Source organism: Peromyscus maniculatus, chromosome 23, assembly GCF_049852395.1.
Source record: "Peromyscus maniculatus bairdii isolate BWxNUB_F1_BW_parent chromosome 23, HU_Pman_BW_mat_3.1, whole genome shotgun sequence".
In the NCBI taxonomy this organism is placed as follows: domain Eukaryota; kingdom Metazoa; phylum Chordata; class Mammalia; order Rodentia; family Cricetidae; genus Peromyscus; species Peromyscus maniculatus.
This window is the reverse complement of record NC_134874.1, coordinates 54,298,284-54,318,180: the sequence shown is the minus strand read 5'-3', so window position 1 is coordinate 54,318,180 and position 19,897 is coordinate 54,298,284. Positions and strand designations below refer to the sequence as shown.

General features: G+C 48.4%; 1 protein-coding gene across 2 annotated transcripts in view; it reads left to right on the top strand.

Moving 5' to 3' along the window:
- The window catches only part of LOC102904556 (cilia- and flagella-associated protein 337-like), a 134,320-nt gene that overhangs the window by 14,535 nt on the left and 99,888 nt on the right, over positions 1-19,897 (top strand). The window contains exons 4-9 of one of the 2 annotated variants that reach the window (XM_076560146.1): positions 2,467-2,520; positions 2,903-2,986; positions 5,499-5,564; positions 6,815-7,045; positions 7,980-8,062; positions 10,433-10,525. In XM_076560146.1, the coding sequence (XP_076416261.1) occupies positions 2,467-2,520; positions 2,903-2,986; positions 5,499-5,564; positions 6,815-7,045; positions 7,980-8,062; positions 10,433-10,525 (611 nt within the window). Of the gene's footprint in view, positions 1-2,466; positions 2,521-2,902; positions 2,987-5,498; positions 5,565-6,814; positions 7,046-7,391; positions 7,631-7,979; positions 8,063-10,432; positions 10,526-19,897 lie in introns of those variants that run through there. The other variant, XM_076560147.1, reaches the window with a different exon arrangement.

Here is a 19,897-nt window from a genome sequence, read left to right as displayed (position 1 = left end):
GGCTTTGAACTCTTGGGCTCAAATGATCCTCCTACCTTAGTCAGTTGAAAAGCTGGGATTATAGGTATGCACCAACATGCCCAGCCATTTCAAAATATATATATAATCTATCTACCTGTCATCTATTTATCTATCATCTATCTATTCATCTATCGTCTATTTATCTATCATCTATCTATCTTATCTATCAATCATCTATCATCTATCAATCTTATCTATTTATCTATTGTCTATCTATCTATCTATCTATCTATCTATCTATCTATCTATCTATCTATCTATCTATCTATCTATCTATCTACCTTGTAGCTGGAGGGCTTCTCTCCAGGTTCCCCAAGCCCCGCAGTCCCACAATCCACTTATAAAATAATCACTCAGACGCTTATATCACTTATAAACTGTATGGCCGTGGCAGGCTTCTTGCTAACTGTTCTTTTATCTTAAATTAACCCATTTCTATAAATCTATACCTTGCCACGTGGCTGGTGGCTTACCAGAGTCTCTACATGCTGCTTCTCCTGGCGGTGGCTGCAGTGTCTCTGTTTAAATAATCTTTCTGTTCTGCCTTCTCATTGGTTGTAAACCCAACCACATGACTGCCTCATCACTGCCTGTAAGTACCGCCCTCCAGGTCTTAAAGGCGTATGTCTCCAATACTGGCTGTATCCCTGAACACACAGAAATCTACCTAGCTCTTCTAACCACCATGCTCTTGCTATGGCTCTAATAGCTCTGACCCCAGGGCAACTTTATTTATTAACATAAAATTAAAATCACATTTCAGTACAAATAAAATATCACCACATCTATTTATCTATCTATCTATCTATCATCTATCTAATCGCTTTATACAAACCTGTAGTTACCTGGTCCTCCCAAGGCTTCGCCTTCCTGTGAAAGCTCAGCTCACAGACTTTCTCATTTGTATGGCCTGTGAGCCTGGGAAAGTTGCACCAGCTTTTGTGGATCCCGGGCAAAGTCTGATTGATGAAAACACTGAATTTGCTCCCTAGAAATGCCAGTTTCTCCGTCTCTGTCTATCACAGGTCACTCTGCAACTGAACTTATCCCTACCCACTGCCTTTCATTCTAAGTCAGAAGTTTGGGGATTTGTACAGATAAAAAGACAAAATTTTGATATAGCAGATAAGAGACTGGGAGTGAGAAATGTAGGCTGGTGATCTGTGTACTGAGCTGAGGGGGGTAGACTAAGAGAGAACCTGCCTCTTTCCGGCCAAAACATTTAGCCCAGGAAAAGATGGAGAAACTCGTTCCCCAGAACATCCCCGGCAGTCCTGAAAGCTGGAAGGCACAGGGGTCCTGGGCTGGAATCTGTTCACAGAACAGGGTCTTTAGAATCAAGGCAAAGTCATCTCCCTCTCCCTTTTCTCCTTCCGGTCCAGCTTCCAGTCTCTTTCCTTCTTCTATTTCCTCCAAGTTGGTACCTACCCTCATCCTCTCTCACGTCCTCTTTCTCTACCATCCCAGCCCAGCCCAGACCACCCAACCTGATGGCAGAATCTGGGGCTGGGCGCTGAACAGGACCAACAGAGGCTCCGAACACTGAAAATCCAGCTGGGTTGCTCAGCTCTGTCACGGGCTGTGGTGGTATTCTAATTGACTGAAATGTGATTTTGATTGTATGTTAATAAATAAAGTTGCCTGGGGGTCAGAGCTATTAGAACCATAGACAGAGTGTGGCGGTGGTGGCGCACGCCTTTAATCCCATAGATCTCTGTGTGTTCAGGGATACAGCCAGCATTGGAGACATATGCCTTTAAGACATGGGGGGCTGTACATACAGACAGTGACGAGGCAGTCACGTGTTTGGGTTTACAACCAATGAGAAGGCAGAATGACTATGAAACGACTTACACACAGGGAAATAGCTCTCTTTTGGGAAGCTAAGACCACTGCAGGAGGAAGGGTGAGATTTGAGCTCTGAGCTCTGATCTCTTGGCTTTCTTTTTTTTTTTTTTTTTTGGTTTTTCGAGACAGGGTTTCTCTGTGTAGCTTTGCGCCTTTCCTGGAACTCACTTGGTAGCCCAGGATGGCCTTGAACTCACAGAGATCCGCCTGGCTCTGCCTCCCGAGTGCTGGGATTAAAGGCGTGCGCCACCACCGCCCGGCTTGGCTTTCTCTTTTACATTGGTTCTGTGTTTCTTATTTAATAAGACGATTGGTTACATCTACAACGGGCTTTTTTTTTTTTTTTTGGTTTTTCGAGACAGGGTTTCTCTGTAGCTTTGGAGCCTGTCCTGGATCTTGCTCTGTAGCCCAAGCTAGCCTTGAACTCACAGAGATCCACCTGCCTCTGCCTCCCAAGTGCTGAGATTAAAGGCGTGGGCCACCACCACCTGTCACGGGCTTCATGGGAAAATAAATTACCGGTGACAAGAAATTCCATTTAATGGGTATTATTCTTCGCGTTATTGGCTGTAATTTGTTGTCTTTTGTTTTGATGAGGTTGAGCATCAAGTGACCCTGGATGAGCTCCAACAAGTACATGCACTCTTTCAGGTAGGCACAAGCCAGGTAAACTTTCAAACACCTATCTGGGCAATTTGATTCTTTTCTTGGTACTTGATATTTCACTGCAAAGTACAGACTTTTAAAATTTCTAAAAAAATAACCATGAAGAATAGCTTTTTTGGTTGTTACTTCTTAATGGAATTAAAAACACATTGCTTTTCTTTTCACCATTTAATTTGTTTCTATTTTAATTGTTTAATTTTTAACTGATTCAAAAACGTGCACAAAACGAAACTCCCGTGAGAGATCAGCAGTCTTAGGGGAGTCTAATTAGACATTCAATTCTTTGGACTTTTGCTCCTAGACTCAACAAAACACAATGTCTGAGTTCTCAGGCAAGTGTTTATCTTCCTTTTTATTTTACTTGTAGGAACATGGAAAGAAAGGAAGACATCTGCTGGATATGGAAACGTTCAAATGCATAATGAAGCAGAGTATGAGGTCGCACGGCCACGTAAGTGGGTTTTATAAATATCGGATCAAGGCGAGCGCAGGTAGTGGTGCTAACCACACATGCCCACTAGATCCCGGCATCTCTGTGGATGATGCTCCTCTCTGCTAAGACCTGGCTGACTTACTGGACAGCTTCCTTGGGGAGGGTTTTTAAACTACAGGGTAGCCTACAGCAATGAGACATGTAGAGACTTTTCTTAGGAGGAGAATAAGACTCTTATTAGATTATTGCTTAATATATATATATGCTTTTATTCCAAAGACAACCACTTAGTTTCTCTTAGGTTTCCTCCACCTCCCTGACAGCTGGAATCAAATGATTTACTCATTAGCTGCCATCTTGGTTAGCTCAGAATACAAACGTTTTTCTTATTTTATTTTTTTTAAATTTCCTTTTGTATTCTTTGACAATCATACACACATATAATGTAAATAATGCATTTTGGTCATTTTTCCGCACCTGCCTTATCCCTCCTCTATGCCTACTAAACCCTTTCTGTTCCCAGCAGCTCCCTCCTGCTTTCATGGCTTTGTTGTTGTTTGTTTTGGTTCTTTGGTTTTTGGTTTGGTGGGCCCCTGGATTTAATTAGGATTGCTTCCATGAGCATGGGTGGGATGGGTGGGGCTATTCTCTGAAGCCTGGGCAACTCACTAGAGTATAAAGTCTTAGTGAGCAAGACTTAGGGGCCGGGGGAATCTTCAGTTGGTAAAGTGCTTGCTGCAGAAGCATAGGATCTGAGTTCAGCTCCCTGGCATACAAGTAAAGAGCTGGTGTACTGGCGCTCATCTGTAGCTCCAGTGCCGGAAGTAACGGGGAGGGGGAGGGCGTGGGATGGGAAAAGGCCGGAGGCAGGAGCATGGATGCTGGGAGCCTGATGGGAACTTCAGGCTCTGTGAGAAACAGTCTTGAAAAATAAGGTGGACAGTCATAGAGGAAAACGCCTGGTGTCAGCCCTCCGTACGCATGTGCACACGTGTGCTTGCACACCTGAACATGTACCCACACATACGCTACGCACCTAGGATTTTACCCACGACGACGACGACGACAGTTATACATGATGAAGGACACACTGGTGAGGTACTGTCCGTCAAGGTTTCATAATAGTCTCTGGTTATAGATGAAAATTCAACACGAAGCTCTAAGATCCGGGGCGGGAGGCGCTGAGGGCTGTTACACCCGAATCTGTTTCTAAGCCAGGGACTTCAGGGGAGTTGACTCAGCAGCTGTAAGCCTCTCTTTCAAGGTGAAATGGGAGGGAGACACCTCCTGAACAGGGGCTGCGCGCCACCCTAGGGTCTGATGGAATAAAACACACAGAGACCCTGAGGCCATGTGAGCAGACAGTCAGAAATCAATAACTCTTTGTTAATAAGTGCCAAAGGGCTTCACGGCTCCTTCATAATGTTCCGGGCCACATTTTACTCGGCACAAATGGCTGTAGACAGTGCAATATCTTCTTGAATTCTCCCTGTGTGCGACAACCATATTTCCAAGTTTCCAGCTTCCCTCCTTCCCTCGCTTTTTCTCTCTGTCTCTCTCTCTCATTTTGTGTGTGTGTGTGTGCCGTGCATGTGCAGTGACCAAGGCGGTCAGCAGATGGTGTTGGATCCCCTGGAGCTGGAGTTATAGGTGGTTGTGAGCCACCCGACGTGGCTGCTTGGACCTGAACTTGGGTCCTTTAGAAGAGCAGGACCCAAGCCTGCTAAGCCAGCCTCTGGCCCACATCTTGGAGCTTCAAGTTGAGTGTTCTTGTTTGATGAGAGACCATTATGAAATCTTGACAGAGTCCAAACAGCTTGTCCTTTACCATAGGTAACTCATGTCATGAGGAAAATCTTTCGTGTGTAGTCCATGTGTTGGTTCAGTTCTAACTGTGATGACAAAAAGCTGTCACCCAGCCAGGCCCCTGTGAGACACAGGCTTTTATTCCTCCATCTTTCAGCTCTGATGCCCTGACCTCCCCCAGCGTTTGCCACACCCTTGGTGTACACTGTGGGTTTTCTCGGTGAGCTGGCTAATATAAAGGATAGCTCAGTGCCCTTCAGTGGCCCACAAGATCAGGCCTACTCATTCAGTATCATGTGTACCCCAACCCTGGGCTGATCCCAGCTTCCTCAGGCTGGGTCACTCCTGGCACAGCTACAGGGTGGCAGGGCGACTCTTGCTGGCCCACATCCTTATAACATGACTCACAATGCTGCACAGCTATATTTGCCTTATCCAGAGCCCGAGAGGAACCCCCTGAACACACTCAAGCTCTCCCAGGTTCTCTGTGATCTGGACAGGCAGGCTGTATGCAGTCTGTGGTGGCTTTCACCATGAGCTTTCTGTTTTCTGTCCCATCTCTGATCTCAGGCTTTTATGAGGCCATCCCTCGGGGTGAAAGGGATTATTTAGACACATTCCAAAAACCTCATTAAACCTGTGTTCATGGTGTTGTCTGCCATATCAGCACATCTTTTTCTAATAATCTAGTGAAGCCTATAAACCTATTTTTTTTTCTCCCCAGAGTACTGGACAAATAGAGCAACTCTTCATGAAAATAGACTATGAGGCAGTCGGGAGAATCCAGTGGGTAAGTTACACTGTGTAAACCCAACTTAAAATTGCTCAGGAAGGCACATGACACATGCTTTGGAGGCTGGCTTAGTCCCTTTGGCCAGTCAAAGCTGAACCCAAGAGAAGTGCTTGCTTGCAACTTTCAAATTCTTCTGTGAGGGAGCTAACCTGGGAATCTCAGTAGCTCAGGCAGGCTGCACATAGGCTACCCTAAAACCAAGAGCTGGAGCCACGTCCACCACTTCACCTAACTGCCAAAGAGAGAACAGGAAGCAAAAAATCCCTTGGATGCAGTGGCCGCTGGTGGCCGATGCTGTGAGCACCTGCAAAGGGTGTAGAGCCAGGACGGTCACAGAATAAGTCCTCCACGAATATCACCACCGTCATCAGTATTACTCAGTTTCCAATGTGTGATGATGAGGAGGTAAGACATCTGCTTTTACCACTCTTGGTCATCCTGCCCATCAATACCCTTCCATGGTCTGCAGATGAATTAAGTTTAAAAATGATAAATTGAGCAGTAAGGCATCTCTATTCAGACCTTCGGCCAATTCACGAAACCGAATCAGATGTAAGTGCTTTGAATTGTCATCTGGTTTGAAAGAGAGCATTCGAGGTTCTGGGTGCACAAAACGAAAGCATCCAGCAAAGTGGGGGGTGGGGTGGGAGAAATTGATAGGAAATAAAAATTCCTATTGTCCAAAGCTATCTACCTCCATGTCTCAGATTCAAGGGCCGCCTTCCTTTTCATAAGCCGCAAAGATCTGTGGGCATACTGCTAAGATCCTAAGGGAGGTATGTGAACTGTCTAGTTGGGCAGACAGGGGGCAAGTCCTGGCCAGCCATTTCTGAGGTATTCATTCTTAAGTGAGCCACTGGACTTTTCCATGCTCGAGCCTTTCAATTTGTAAAAAGGGACGAACTATATTGCTATTGAGAATCGAGGTGAAGGCCCATGCTGTGTGGGTCACGCATGGTACGTGGCTAGCTAGAAACAACCACCGCCATTGCTGAGATGCCCACCTCGCCCCCCAAACCACCCTTCGAGGAGGAAGGAAAGTATAGGAAGACAGACAGACAGCTGGGCAGCAGACCTCCAGGCCCAGCTGAAGGCACCCCACAGTTCCTGCTCCCCAAGTTGGCAGTGTGCGCTAACAATTATATCAGTGTCCAAGAAAAGAGTTCTGTCCAGTCCCTGACAGGAAGGAGAATTTCTGAGAGCCCCCAAAGACAGCGCGGCTTAAGCGTTTGTCCTTTGCTCCCCAGGATGGCTTCTGCACATACCTTCAGCTCGAGTACTCGGAGCAAGCCAAGGCCGCGGCTCGGCGGGCAGAGGCTGTGCTCCTGCTGCCTGCCACACAGAAGAGGCTGTCCTATGGGAGGCCCGTGCTGCGCATCCTCTCTATGCCGGATGACACCTTAATCACCATCCGAGAAGATGGAGCTATTTATTTCTGGTCCCCGCAGCTGAAGTTGAAAAGAAAAAAGCCAATTTTTGTATGTGATTTTCATTTGATAAGGATGCTGAGTGCTACAATTTGATTTTATTTGCTATTTTAAACTGCTCCTTAAGTGGCGTGATTACACAAATTGTGCCCTTGAATAGATAGTCGTGGCAGATTTTTTTCGAGTCTCTGGGATGCAAATAAAACACGAGAGTACAAGATAATGCTCCGTTTTGCTCCTAACATCAGATGAAATGATGAATTACACATGCTTCTGTCATGTAATTTATCATGTGTCTTACTCGATGACAAATGGAAGCGAGCCCCGCCCCCTTTTTGTGGTTGTGCCCGCCTGCGAGGCAGTTCTGCTAGGCTTGCAGAAACTCGGAAGCCCACGTGCATTTGGGAAGTGTAATTAGAAGAGAGAATGCCCGGCCCATTTCTGCCTCCCTCCCCACATCTTCTCATTCAACAAATATTTGAGCTCCTGTGATGAAATAGGCTGGGCGCCCCTGCGTGTTGGGATGGAAAGCCCTGTCTCTGCCCCTCCGCGGCTTAGAACCGGAAGTTACAGTTAAGCCTCTCAGGTTGCTGAATAGCCCCTTCCAGGGGAGGACACTGGCTTAGTTCTTCAAAGGTAACATATTCCTCCCCTTGAAGGAGAAAAGCAATAAAAGAAAACTACAGGGGCTGGAGAAATGGCCATTTAAGAGCACTGGATGCTCTTTCAGAGGACCTGAGTTCAATTCCCAGCACCCACCTGGAATCTCGCAACCGTCTGTAACTCCAGTTCCGGGAGAACTGACGCCCTCTTCTGGCCTCTGAGAGCACCAGGCACACATGTAGAGGCCATACATGGTGTAGGCAGTCATGTACATAAAACAAAAGTAAAATATTTTCAATAAAAAACAAATTTATATTAAATAAATACAATTTCTTTTAAAAAGGAATATGCATCCGCTTATTTTCACCTTTCTATCCTGTAGGGCAAGTCCCCCCGTCGGAAGTCCCAGTGGGTGACAGACATTGCCAGCATGCCACAGTATAACAAACTAATCGTCGGGACTGGGTAAGTATGGGAAGTTGCAACTCAAAGGGAGCGGTTTGATGAGATGCATATCCACGCCTGAGATCACGCAAATACATGCATTTGCAGTGTGGGGCTAAAGTGAGAGTCTTCGAAGTCTTAGAACCCGCATGTCTGCGCAGAGATGCACTTTGTGTGGCTTCTTGCAGTGATCACATTAGCTCAGAGGATGCCCTCTTGTGGGAAATACTTCTGGACCCAAGAAAGGGCCACACGAGGAGACGTTTCATCTGAGTACTTCTTAAGTACACTTTATTTGGATTAAGTGGTGTATTTGTTTTCTTATCCGTCTAAATTGAGTCTTGGCTGCACTGGATGAATTCAAAGGGTAAAGTACACAGTGCCAACAAGGGAGCACTCGCTGCGGGCACTCACCGCTGAGGCTGAGGTCCTGAAGGTCCCTGCGCCCCGCCTCCCCCCCCCCCCCCCGCCCGCCCCCGCGGGAGTGTGAACTAAGATCCCAGAGGGAGGGTGGAAGCTGAAGGCAGCTGAGCTGGGGGCTGTGGCTGCAGTTAAGGAGCAGGTTGAGGGACCCCTAGACTCTGCCTGCCATACAAGCCCCTCATGCTGGAAAGCTCTGTCCACCACTCTGTTCCACCTGTCACTGGGGCTCTAGGCCTTAGCTACTCTAAGCACTTCCATGACCTAATAGCTAACCCAAGCCAAGCCTACCCCAGTTATTTTATTAGATACAGTTGTTCATGCTGTTTAATCCTTCCTATATTTATGAGTTCATCATCACAAAATATAAATATTAAAATATCAATATAATTAATATAATCAATTTAGTATTATGCTAACTACTAAATAACGAATTTAAGTTAATAAATTCAGCTTCCTTTGATTTTTTAATTTTTTACTATATTTATTTTTTATAATCATTTTTAAAAAGATTTATTATTTGTTTGTGTGTGTGTGTGTGTGTGTGTGTGTTTATGCATGTGAGTGCAATACCCAGAGAGGCCAGAAGGGTGCATCAGAGCTACTGGAACTGGAGTTATAGGTAGCTGTGAACCATTGATGTGGGTGCTGGGAACTGAGCTCAGGACCTGTGGAAGAGCATCAGGCTGAGCCATCTTGCCAGCCCTATTTCCCTTTTTTAAATCATAACATTTGCACACCTTTATTGGATACAATATACTAATCTGATATATGGATACTGTGTGTAATGATCAAATCATGGTAATATTTACTTCGATTAATCATCAATCAAGCATTAATCATTTTTATGTGTTGGAGATTTCTAGTCACTGAGAAATGAAAGGTATTATAGTTTATTTTAAATAATAGTTACCCCCCACCCCTGCACGCACACACGCGTGCTAGAGAAAATAAGAATTACTCCTCTTTGTGTTCGGTGTTCCTAATTTAAATTCTCTCCATCCTCCCCCACACCCCCTTTTCCAGTGCCCTTCCCAGTCTCCAGCGGCCCCTACCCAGCTCAGTTCTGTGAGGTCCATGTGTGTCAGCTCCACCAGCGAGAACACAGGATGTCTGTCTTTTCTCTCTGTGGCACATTTCACCTGACATGGTGGCCTCCCCCCACTGTTTGAGTTTTGAAAAAGACCCGTATGGTGCGTGGTGTCACCACAGTTCAGAGGCTGATACGGTAACTTATTAAACACTCTGAACTGGTCGCTGGAAAGAGGAGACAGCAGACTTCACCAGGGGCCAGGGAGCCACGTTGGAACTGCACCGTTAGAAAGGAAATGAGAGAAAGTGACATTTAGCACAGGGAGGCTCGGGCCTAGGGCCTGGAATAGGGAGTGGTGTGAACTATCAGTTGTTTTTGTCGCCCTCACAAAATTGCTCTCCTCTCAGCATCCCAAGGTAGGCCAAGTGCAGGAGGGTCGGGTCACGGTACTGGTTGTAACGATCTAGGGAAGAGGGGCACAGAGGGGAGATCAGGTTAACGTTTTAGTTAGTGAAGAGCTCTTCACTCCTCCTCTTCAAGTCTGATGATGTCCTTCTCAACAGTCCCCAGGCTTTGGACCAACTCTTCTCTCATGTATCATCTCATGGTGTCTCAGCGGCTCATCCCTACCATAGACATTGTTAGGACCACGGTTCTCAGAGAAGGGAACTCAGAAGCAAGCTCCAGAGCCTGGGAGGCAGGAAACTGTAGCAGCTAGGCCCTGAGGGAGAAGGGCCAGCTGTGTGGCCAGGCTTAGCACCCAGCTGAAAAGATGTCTGCGTACAGAGCCTCAGGAAGCCTGGGGACTCGGGCCCCATAGGGCAGGGTTTCCACTGGTTGGGGGCTTTCTCTTTATGGGATCTGTGGGATTTAAAAGACTTCACCGGAGATGGAGTGAGGAGCTCCCAGTCACCATCAACTATGCTTGCCTTGAACAGGAGCCGGGAACTACAGCTATATGAGCTCTCAAACTTGGAGCCTTATTGTCAGGTTGGTGGCCTGGAAGCTGTCCCCCTGAAACTGGACTACTGGTAAGAAGGGCCACTCTAGGGAGGCTGCCTGTGGGTGGTTCACCACCAGGCATGAGGAAACGGTTCCTTGGGTGGCTACTCCATCAGCACACCCTAGGGTTCCACACAGCCTGCGGCCACCATGCCATACAACCCAGTTCTGCTTAGCCGAGGAACCATCCTTTGCCAAGCAAAGAGATGACCACCAAAGAAGTGAAACTGAGCTGGGGGGCTGGGGGGGGGCGGCGATGCACATTTTTAAACCCAGCACTCAGGAGACAGAGGCAGGCGCAGAATGAGATCCAGGACAGCCAGGGCTACACAGAGAAGCCCTGTCTCAAAAAGAGCTGAAGCTGGTTTCTGAGTCATGCACTTATCCATGATATTTTAGATGTGGCTAGATTAATTTTCTTGAGACTCAACTCTGATCATAGTACTCCGCTTTTCGTATCTGCCGACTCCTGTCCTGCCATACTGACCGTGTTGGGAACGTTGTCTTCGTCAGTTTCCTGTTGCAGTAACAGAATGCCTAAGAATGGGCAAGAGGTCTATTTGAACTTGAGGCTCTGGGGTCCAGGAAGCATCCCAGTGTGGTACCATATCCTCTGGGCTTCTGAAGAGGGCTTCCGGCTTCCTGCTTCCGGCTTCCTGCTTCCGGCTTCCTGCCGCTTTAACTCACAACGGGAAGGGAAGTGTATAGGTGTGGAAGAGAAAAACGCAAGGATTAGACAAAAGTGTCTCTCACAGCAGCTCAGCCAGTCTTGGCCCACAGGACCCAAGCACCCACCAGTCCCCACCCACAACACTGCCACAGGGGCACTAAGACCCCGCACGGGTTTTGGTGAGGAATATAAATATTCAAGCTTGCACAGATGGCATCCCAGCCTCCTCTGACTCCCCAACTTCCAATTCCACTCCAAGTTCCATGCGCGATAACCTAGTGAACAGGATCCCCACCACCACCAATGCATGCCAGACAGAGTCACCTCACAGTATTATTCCCCGCACAGCCTCTCCCTCCAAACCATCCTACCCACAGGGTCTCCCTGCGCACTCACTGAGCACTCGCTGCGGGCCCACGTTGTTGAATATGGGGGCGGGGCGCACTCATAAATAAGAGCCGGCTCCCACGCAGCCGGCCGTAAAGGCTCCGGGCAGGTGGCTCCCGCTGAAATGCTGCCGCAGCTCATGGAGTATCTCTGTGGACACTCCCCTGAGGCAGCACCCGAGGAGCTCCCGGGCTCTTGGCTGTGCTGTGCCTGCACCCAGCCGCCGGTGACTCATGGGTGACAGCAGCATCTTGGGCTTTGCCGCTGCTCTCTGGCTCCTACACACCAACTGGCAGGTACTAGGAGCCTTGGGCACAAGGTACCTAGCCTCCACCCAACGGAAGCACCCCTTCCTCTCCACCTGCAGTCTACCGTCGGGCCAGAGGGGGACGCTTCAAACACTCCCAGCGTGCACGCCCATTGGTGAATGGTTGGCATTGATGGCTTTAAACAAACAAACAAACCATGTTCACTTACAGTTTCCCGACATGACATAACATGCTAACGTTGCTTTGAGGCGGAGCCATATGGGAAACTCACGGGGATGTAGTTTACCCTGCTGAGATGGCCACCCCTAGGTGGCTTTTCTACTTCAGGTACTTCCAGGGCTCTGGGGAAGCCGGGTTGGGTGGTGAAGACGTGCAGAGACTCTGCGTCACATCCTCAGCCCCTTTACCTCTGGGGACTTGGACAGGTGACATCTTTATCTGCAACCACAGAGCAGATGGAAGCCTTCCTGGATATAAAGCCCCTGACACAGCCCTCAGCAGCATGCACTTCCCACAGGGGAGCACTCTCCTCTTCCCAACTCACATGTGCTCTGAGGAAAGAAACAGGGATAGACAGTCCTCGCCCTCAGAGCAGCTCAGGCCCTCCTGGTCCATTCTCTCCCCGAGCCACAGGATCCCCACGTGGAGCACAAGCTTCTGACCTGCAGCTGTGAGTATGTCCTGCCTTGGGCTGGTCAGGAACCACAGTCCAGAAGCTCATCTGGGATGGAGCCAGACCCAGGCACCAAGGGGACAGTCTGTTGACAGTGTCGTTACCTGAAAGACAGTCTATGGCCCTGCATCCTGCGGGACGGGAAGGTTGTGCAAGAGTCTCCAAGTCAAGTTCAGGGTGCTTCTCTGCTGCTCTGAAGTGGACCCCACTTTTCTCTTTCTGTTGTTTAGTGTCCAGGCATACCCAATAGGAACCAGTTTGGAACAGCAGTTTATAATCTCACAGACTAAGCAGGCACCGGCAGGGCTTCCGGTTACGTCCTCGGACCCTGAATCACCCCTCCCCCTTATGGCTGGCTGGTTCTTTCTTTCTAGCAGAGCGGGAAAAGCAAACCCTTGGACTTCATCTCCGTTTCATCTCACCACCCTCTCGCACCCAGACCTATTCACTTAGCACAACCCAACGTGGTAGTTATCATAATATCCTGGGAGAGTGAGTTCTGGGAAGTACAATGGTAGCTCCTTACAGGGGCTGGCTGCTTGAGGGAACATTAATCAGGGTGTCTGAGTATTTTCCCGGGAGCACATTGTAAGCTAATTACCGCTTTCAGGGCCCACTCTATCATTACCTATAATGCACGATTTCAAATGTAATACCATTTCTGTTTGGTTGTGTTCACGCCGCTGTGGACACACTCTGAGGTGTACCTCAGCCAGAAGACATCTATACACAAAACGAAGCAGAAGGGGGTGAGAGAATTCTTTTTTTCTAAGATGGAGTCCGGATTGGCAAGCATGCCAGGCAAGCCCTCGACCCCTGAGCTAGATCCCCAACAGAAACGTTGCTAATGAGACAAATGCTTATCTCACAGAGGCTGCGGGGGGGGGGGGGGGCAGAAGACATTCAAGAGCTACTTTTGACAGACAGAATAAGCGTATTTAGCAACAATTTTTATTTTTCCAGCCTCCTCACCTGGAGAAAGATGCTGACCTCTTTCTTGTATGCTAAAGAAGAGGCAATAAATAAAAAATCCTTTTCAAACTAGATTGTGATGTCAAACTATGCCCAGGATTTTCCGAACAAGACATAAAATACGGTTTCAGAACCTCTTGTTACAATGGTGTAGCAGAGGGAACAGAGGTGGACCTCAGGCCCTAAAGGGCTTCCAGTTCTGTTCTGCATGAAAGAGGAACCTGAGTCTTGGAGATGACTTTCCAAGGAATGGGCTCTAACATATGGATTGTTGAAAAATTCTGCTTTGCGTGTGTTTGCACTCTTGTGGGCGGGGTGGACACACACCCCTTACGGGTGGGAATCTAAGACCCAGAGAGGGGGCTTACCCCCTCAGATTCACATCCATCCATTTTATAACTGGGGATCAAGGGCTTGGGGTGGGGGGTCCTCACCTTTTCGGGTTGCTGGAGAGATGAGGCATGCCACAAAGCCTTCCTAAAGAAACACCTTTGAGTTGGAGGACCAGGAAGGGAGGTGACAGGTGTATTTATTTCAGTCTACAGAACACGAGGAATGGGGGGGGGGGCAGCAGGAGGACTTGGATTCTTTGGAGAAGACAAAAGATTGGCGTGAAGGACCTATTGGAAGAAGAGAAACAGAGGCCGGCCAACATGGTCAGGTTTGGTAATGTAAGGCCACCTCTGTCCTGCTTGGAATTTTGTCCTGGATCCTAAGAACATGTCTGTTTTAAATGTATTATTCATTGATGTATAGAACATGTGTTTTGCTTGCATGTATGTGCATGCTTAGTGTGCCCAGGAGGCCAGAAGAGGGCGCCGGGCCCTCTAGAACTGGAGAGGGATGGTTGAGAGTCACCGTTCGGGCTCTGGGGATTGAACCCAGGTCCTCTGGAAGAGCAGCCAGTGCTCGGGACAACTGAGCCATCTCTCCAGCCCCAGCAAGGAATGTTTTAAGTAGATGTTAAAGGAAATGAACTCTGGTGACAGACTGAGGAGGGTGATAGTGAGGGGCCAGAGAGATCTGTGGGGAGAGTATTTGCAGCTGTCTTGGGTCCCTCGCTTGTAAAATGAGGGGCTTGTTTCGTGGACAGCCCCTCAGCATCTTAACTATCGAATGGCACGTAGCGTGCACCCAATAACCAGCAGCCCTTTCCCCTGTGATTCTCCAGCTGGGCGGGGCTGAGGCTGGCCAATAGAGGTTGAAACAAGGGTGTAGGGGGGCGGAGAGGAGGGAGGGAAGGTAGAGCCTCCCGGGAGGCCAGCACCGTGACCTGTGTCTGCCTTCTCCACTCCAGACAAGCTTTCCTGCCCCTCTGCTAATTCCTCCATGCAGGTTTGATGCCAAGGCCACGCCTCCTTTAAAAAAAAAAAAAACTCCCTTCCCCTCATCTTCCACGAACTTTTCATTCCCCACTAGATCCAGCCAATCTGCTAATAAAAGTGCTATTGTTTCCACATATCAGAAAAGAAGCAAAAGACAAAAAAGTTCCTCTCTCTATTCCAATTGTTCTGCTAGTTAATACCTCATCTCGTTCTGTTTTCTGTTGTTAGGGTACCCGAGGCTGGGTAATTTATGAAGAATAGAGTCTCACATCTGGCAAGGTCCTCTTCCTGCATCACAATGTGGCGGAGAGCATCACACAGCACAGTGCAAGCCTGGTGGCGGCTCTTAATGTTCTGTAAAGCCAGGACCGCCATCCCAGGCCTCCACCCTCATTACCTCATGCAATCCTAACTCGCTCCCAAAGGCTGGGCCTCCAAACACCATTACCATATCAATTGGGGGGGTTACATTTCCAGCCCATGAATTCAGAGAGGGGACAACACACTCAAACCAAGCCATGCAACTTAGAGCAGAACTCCTTAAAAGAATCCAAATGGGTCTAGATGGAATGGTCGTGCGTGCTGGCGACAGGAGCTCTGGGGAAGCAGAGGCTGAAGGCTGAGGTTTTAAAGCTCATCTGGGCTATAGATTGAGTTCTGAGCCAGGCAGGGCTACTCAAGGAAGCCAGGTCTCAAAATAAGTAAGTAGGTAAATAGATGATAATAAATTAGATGGATAGATACGGACAGATAGATGATTGATTGATTGATAGATAGACAGATAGATGATAGACATAGAGATGATATATAGATAGACAGACAGATAGGTAGATAGATAGACAGACAGACAGATAGATAGACAGGTAGATAGATAGATAGATAGATAGATAGATAGATAGATAGATAGATAGATAGATAGATAGATAGACACATAGATAGATTGATAGACAGACAGACAGACAGATAGACAGACAGACAGACAGACAGACAGATAGATAGACAGAGACAGACAGATAGACAGATAGATAGACAGACAGACAGACAGACAGACAGACAGATAGACAGACAGACAGATAGAAAAAAGATTAGCTATAGTTATTCTCTCCAATCCATTGTAACCAGGTGTGCCCCCACACACACCTGCACCAAGTCACTCTTCCCTGGGTACCACAGGGCTCACACTGAGCATCCTTCATCAGTTCTTAAGTTCACCGCACTTGACACACCAGTCATTGTGGTAGTTTGAGTGAAAATGGGACCCATAATCTCATGTTTGAATACTTGGACCCAGCAGGTGGAACTGTTTGGGAAGGTAGCCTTGTTGGAGGAGTTATATGACTGGGCGTGGGCTTTGAGCTTTCCAAAGATTGGTACCATTTCCTGGGTGCCTCTCTGCCTCAGTGTGTGAACTCTCAGCTTCTGCTCCCGCCAACCTGTGTGAGGCTTGCTGTCATGCTTCCCTGTCGTGGACTCTTAGTTATGGTTTCTATTGCTGTGAAGAGACACCATGACCATGGCGACTCTTTCTTCTTTTTAATTTATTTTATGTGTATTGGTGTTTTGCCTGCATGTATGTCTGTGTGAGGGTGTCAGAAACCCTAGAACTGGGGTTACAGACAGGTCACGTGAGTGCTGGGAATTGAACCTAGGTCCTCTGGAAGAGCAGCCTGTGCTCTTAACCACTGAGCCATCTCTCCAGATCGACCATGGTTCAATCCCTTATCATCATGGCGGGACGTGGTGGTCTGCAGACAGATGTGGTGCTGGAGAGGCGGTTGAGTTCTACATCTTGCAGGCAACAGGAAGTAAGTTGAGACAGTGGGCTGTATCTTGAGCGTAAACGAAACCTCAAAGCCTGCCTCTGCAGTGACACACTTCCTCTAATAAGACCACACCCACTCCAACAAGGCCACACCTCCTAATAGTGCCACTCCCTTTGGGGGCCATTTTCTTTCAAACCACCACAGACCCTAACCCCCTGGAAGCATAAGGGCAGCGAAGTCTTCCTTCTGTAAGGGTCTTAGTACTGGTGTTTTACCACAGCAGCAGAAAAGGAACGAAAGCAGTCAGTCGGGTCCTTGGTAGGTCTTTTTCACCTCCCTCTCCACACACTCCACTCCCCACTTCTGTCCTGTCTTGCTGGCATCCTTTTATCAGCCCCCTTTGCTGGACCCCCTTCTCCCAGACCTCACACCCTCGGAGCATGCTCAGTTCCTATTGCTGGGCCTCTGCTTACACTGCTCCCCTAGGCCATCTCCTCTCGTCTTGTTGCAAATACCACCACAATGCTCATGATTCCCCAGGCTGTGTCTCTAACACAGACCATTCTTCCAAATTTCTGCCTCATGTGTTCAAATACACTCTCACCCCCCCACTCCCCCCACCTTGAAATGCCAGAGGTACCCAAACGTTATGCCAGCGACAGTGGGCATGCCTCACTGTCTACACTCTGCCCCTCCCGGCTTCTCCCAGGGCTCAGGTGCCAGCCCTCTGGGTCACTCGCCTCTCACTGCACCTGTGGACAGTGTCCAGTCAGCATCCTGTTCAGTGTCCTCTCTCCCGACCCACATGCTGGCCATCTGCCTCCAACCACTAACATCCTACCAGCCCCCAAATCCAACTCAGATGCCATCTTTTCCCCCAAAGCCTTTGCTAATCCTCTGAACTAGAATTAATTTCTTCTCTGAGACCCAGGGTATTTTATTTTTATCTCTAGTGCTGACATCAACACCCTCTCTCTGTCTTGTATCACAGGCACAAATAGTCACTCAACGAAGACCACAGTGGGACCACTGCTCTGGACACTGGGGATCTTGGTGTCCGTCAAGTAGTGGCAGTTTGAGTTGGAGGAGATTGAAAAGGAAGTGTAAACACCAGGGGCTACGAAGATGGCTCCGCGTGTTCAGTTCCCAGATCCCAGCACCCACCACAAAAGCTGCCTGTGGTGGCCATGTGCCTGTAATCTCAGACTTGGGAATGCAGAGGCAGGAGGATCCCTGGGACCACTGCAGATCAGTGAGCTGCAGGTTCCACTGGAGACCTAGTCTCAGAAAACTGGGTCAAGAGGAACTGAAAAAGACATCCCGCATTGACCTCTGTTCTGCACATGCGCGTGCGCTCACACACACACACACACTCACACACGCACACACACACACACACCTTATTTGTGCAGTGTGTAATGGATGGTTCCACCTCCATTTCATCATTCAGTTTTGACCTTGAATATCCCGGAGTTGCTCCTTTTCTTTCTCACCTTTGGCTTTGTCTTCTCTGTCCCCCCATTTCTGTTAACAGTGCCCTCTCGTGAGTGCCCATCTGAGACCCCATCCTTTCTTACCCACGCTCAGTTGACAGATCTACTTCTAGCCTCTCTTTGTAACCGAGCCCAGGCTCTGGGTGGGTCTGATTAGCTGTGCTCCACAGCCTCCAACAGATCCAGGGGGCTTTGACTCTCCTGCAGGGAGCCTTTGTGTGCTGCGGCTGGGCTCAGCACCCGGGCTGCACTCTCAACCAGCAGCTCTGAAATGCATATGTGAGCAGCATGTCTAATGGCCTCTGGTTTCCATCCAAATGGAATTTAAGACATTGGCTGGTCCCCTCAAGATGCGACGATCCCAATGATTCTCCAAAATGAGCCACAGCACCTAAGTGACCTGACCCTGGCTGCCCTTCAAGGCTCTGGTACCACTGATTTTGTTCCTAACAAGCACACATCAAGCCAAAGATGACCTCCCCTCTTTTCTTAGTTGGGTCACGTGTGAGATTGTTATTTCTGGGAGTCTAGAAAAGATCTAACAGCAGCAACTAGAGACGCTTCAGTGGGAGCTGTAATCAGAGTGCTCTCTCCCTCTTTCGTATGCTCTCAAAGGGCCAACGGCCCCTTGTAGGTTTTTAATCCATCTCTGTTTCTCCTTCACCTTTCATAACTCAAGTCAATGATTCTCTCCTTCCTGAAGAGGAAAACCAGAAGATTCGTTCTGCAATTCATCCTTCCGCATCCCATGGGGGTGGGGGCGTGGGGCTGAGGGGGGCAGGGAGAAAAACAAGAAAGGCCCTTTGAAAATCAAAAGCAGTGCCAGTGTGGAGGTGGTGAGGTCATCGGGGATTTCGAATCCTGAGATATGTCAGAAATTGCCTCCCTTGCCGTTCCCTGTGACTCCCAAAAAGTTCAAAGAAACAGAAACTGGAGTCTGTCCAAACCTGGCTGGGCATTTGCGACGTCCCAGCCGCCTGTTCTTCCCAGTGGCTCGCATCAGGCTTGCCCTGTCCTCATCGCTCTACAGGCACTCAGGGTGTTTGACAAGCTGAAGCGTTCTTGCCCGTCACTGCATTTGAAGCTAGTGAAGTAAACTCGCTTTGTCAGCCTGATCCCCCAAGTGAGATGGTTTCCTTTGCTTCCTACCTGGAAGGTAAAGCGTGGAGACTAATCGCTACAGGTGAGAAACCCCTGCAGAGGGACCTCCCAGGCCTAAATTTGGCCCCCTCCAATCTTCAAAGGAAATCGAGCATGGTTCTGTCTGTGAGGGCTGCTGTTGCTGCAGGGCCAATGAAACTCACAGGCTGTCCCAGTTCCTGGGATCTGGTTTCTTGCCAGAGCTTTGGAGCAACGTGAATAATTTCTGGGCTCTTTTAGCGAGATGGGTTCATTGCTGGGGTGTGAGAGCAAACTGTCATTGAGATCCGTCTGTCTTAAAGCACCCGGGTCATTTTAATCCTTTGAAGTAGAATTAGAGACTCTTTGGGGGGTGAGCAGAAATCTCCACTTCAGGCTGGTCTTTCCAGTTTTGTTTTTTCAAGAATCTTCTGGGAAAAACACATCAGCATCGAGGAGCAAAAACCCACTTCATGTTGTGCCTTGTTTGCGCACCCCAAGGGTACTGTGGCAAGTGTGGATTTCGGCCTGTAGGATGTACCCTAGTCCCCCAAACTTAATTTCATCCCTACTATGAGTTCCTGTCACTGAGAATAGTATCAGCCACTCCAAGGTCTCCTCACTAATGTCTTACTTCTAGGGCCCGTGGTATAGGACACCATCTGCGTCTTATGAGTTGTATTAGCCAGCTTTCTGCCACCATACCACAATACTTGGGATATTCAACTTA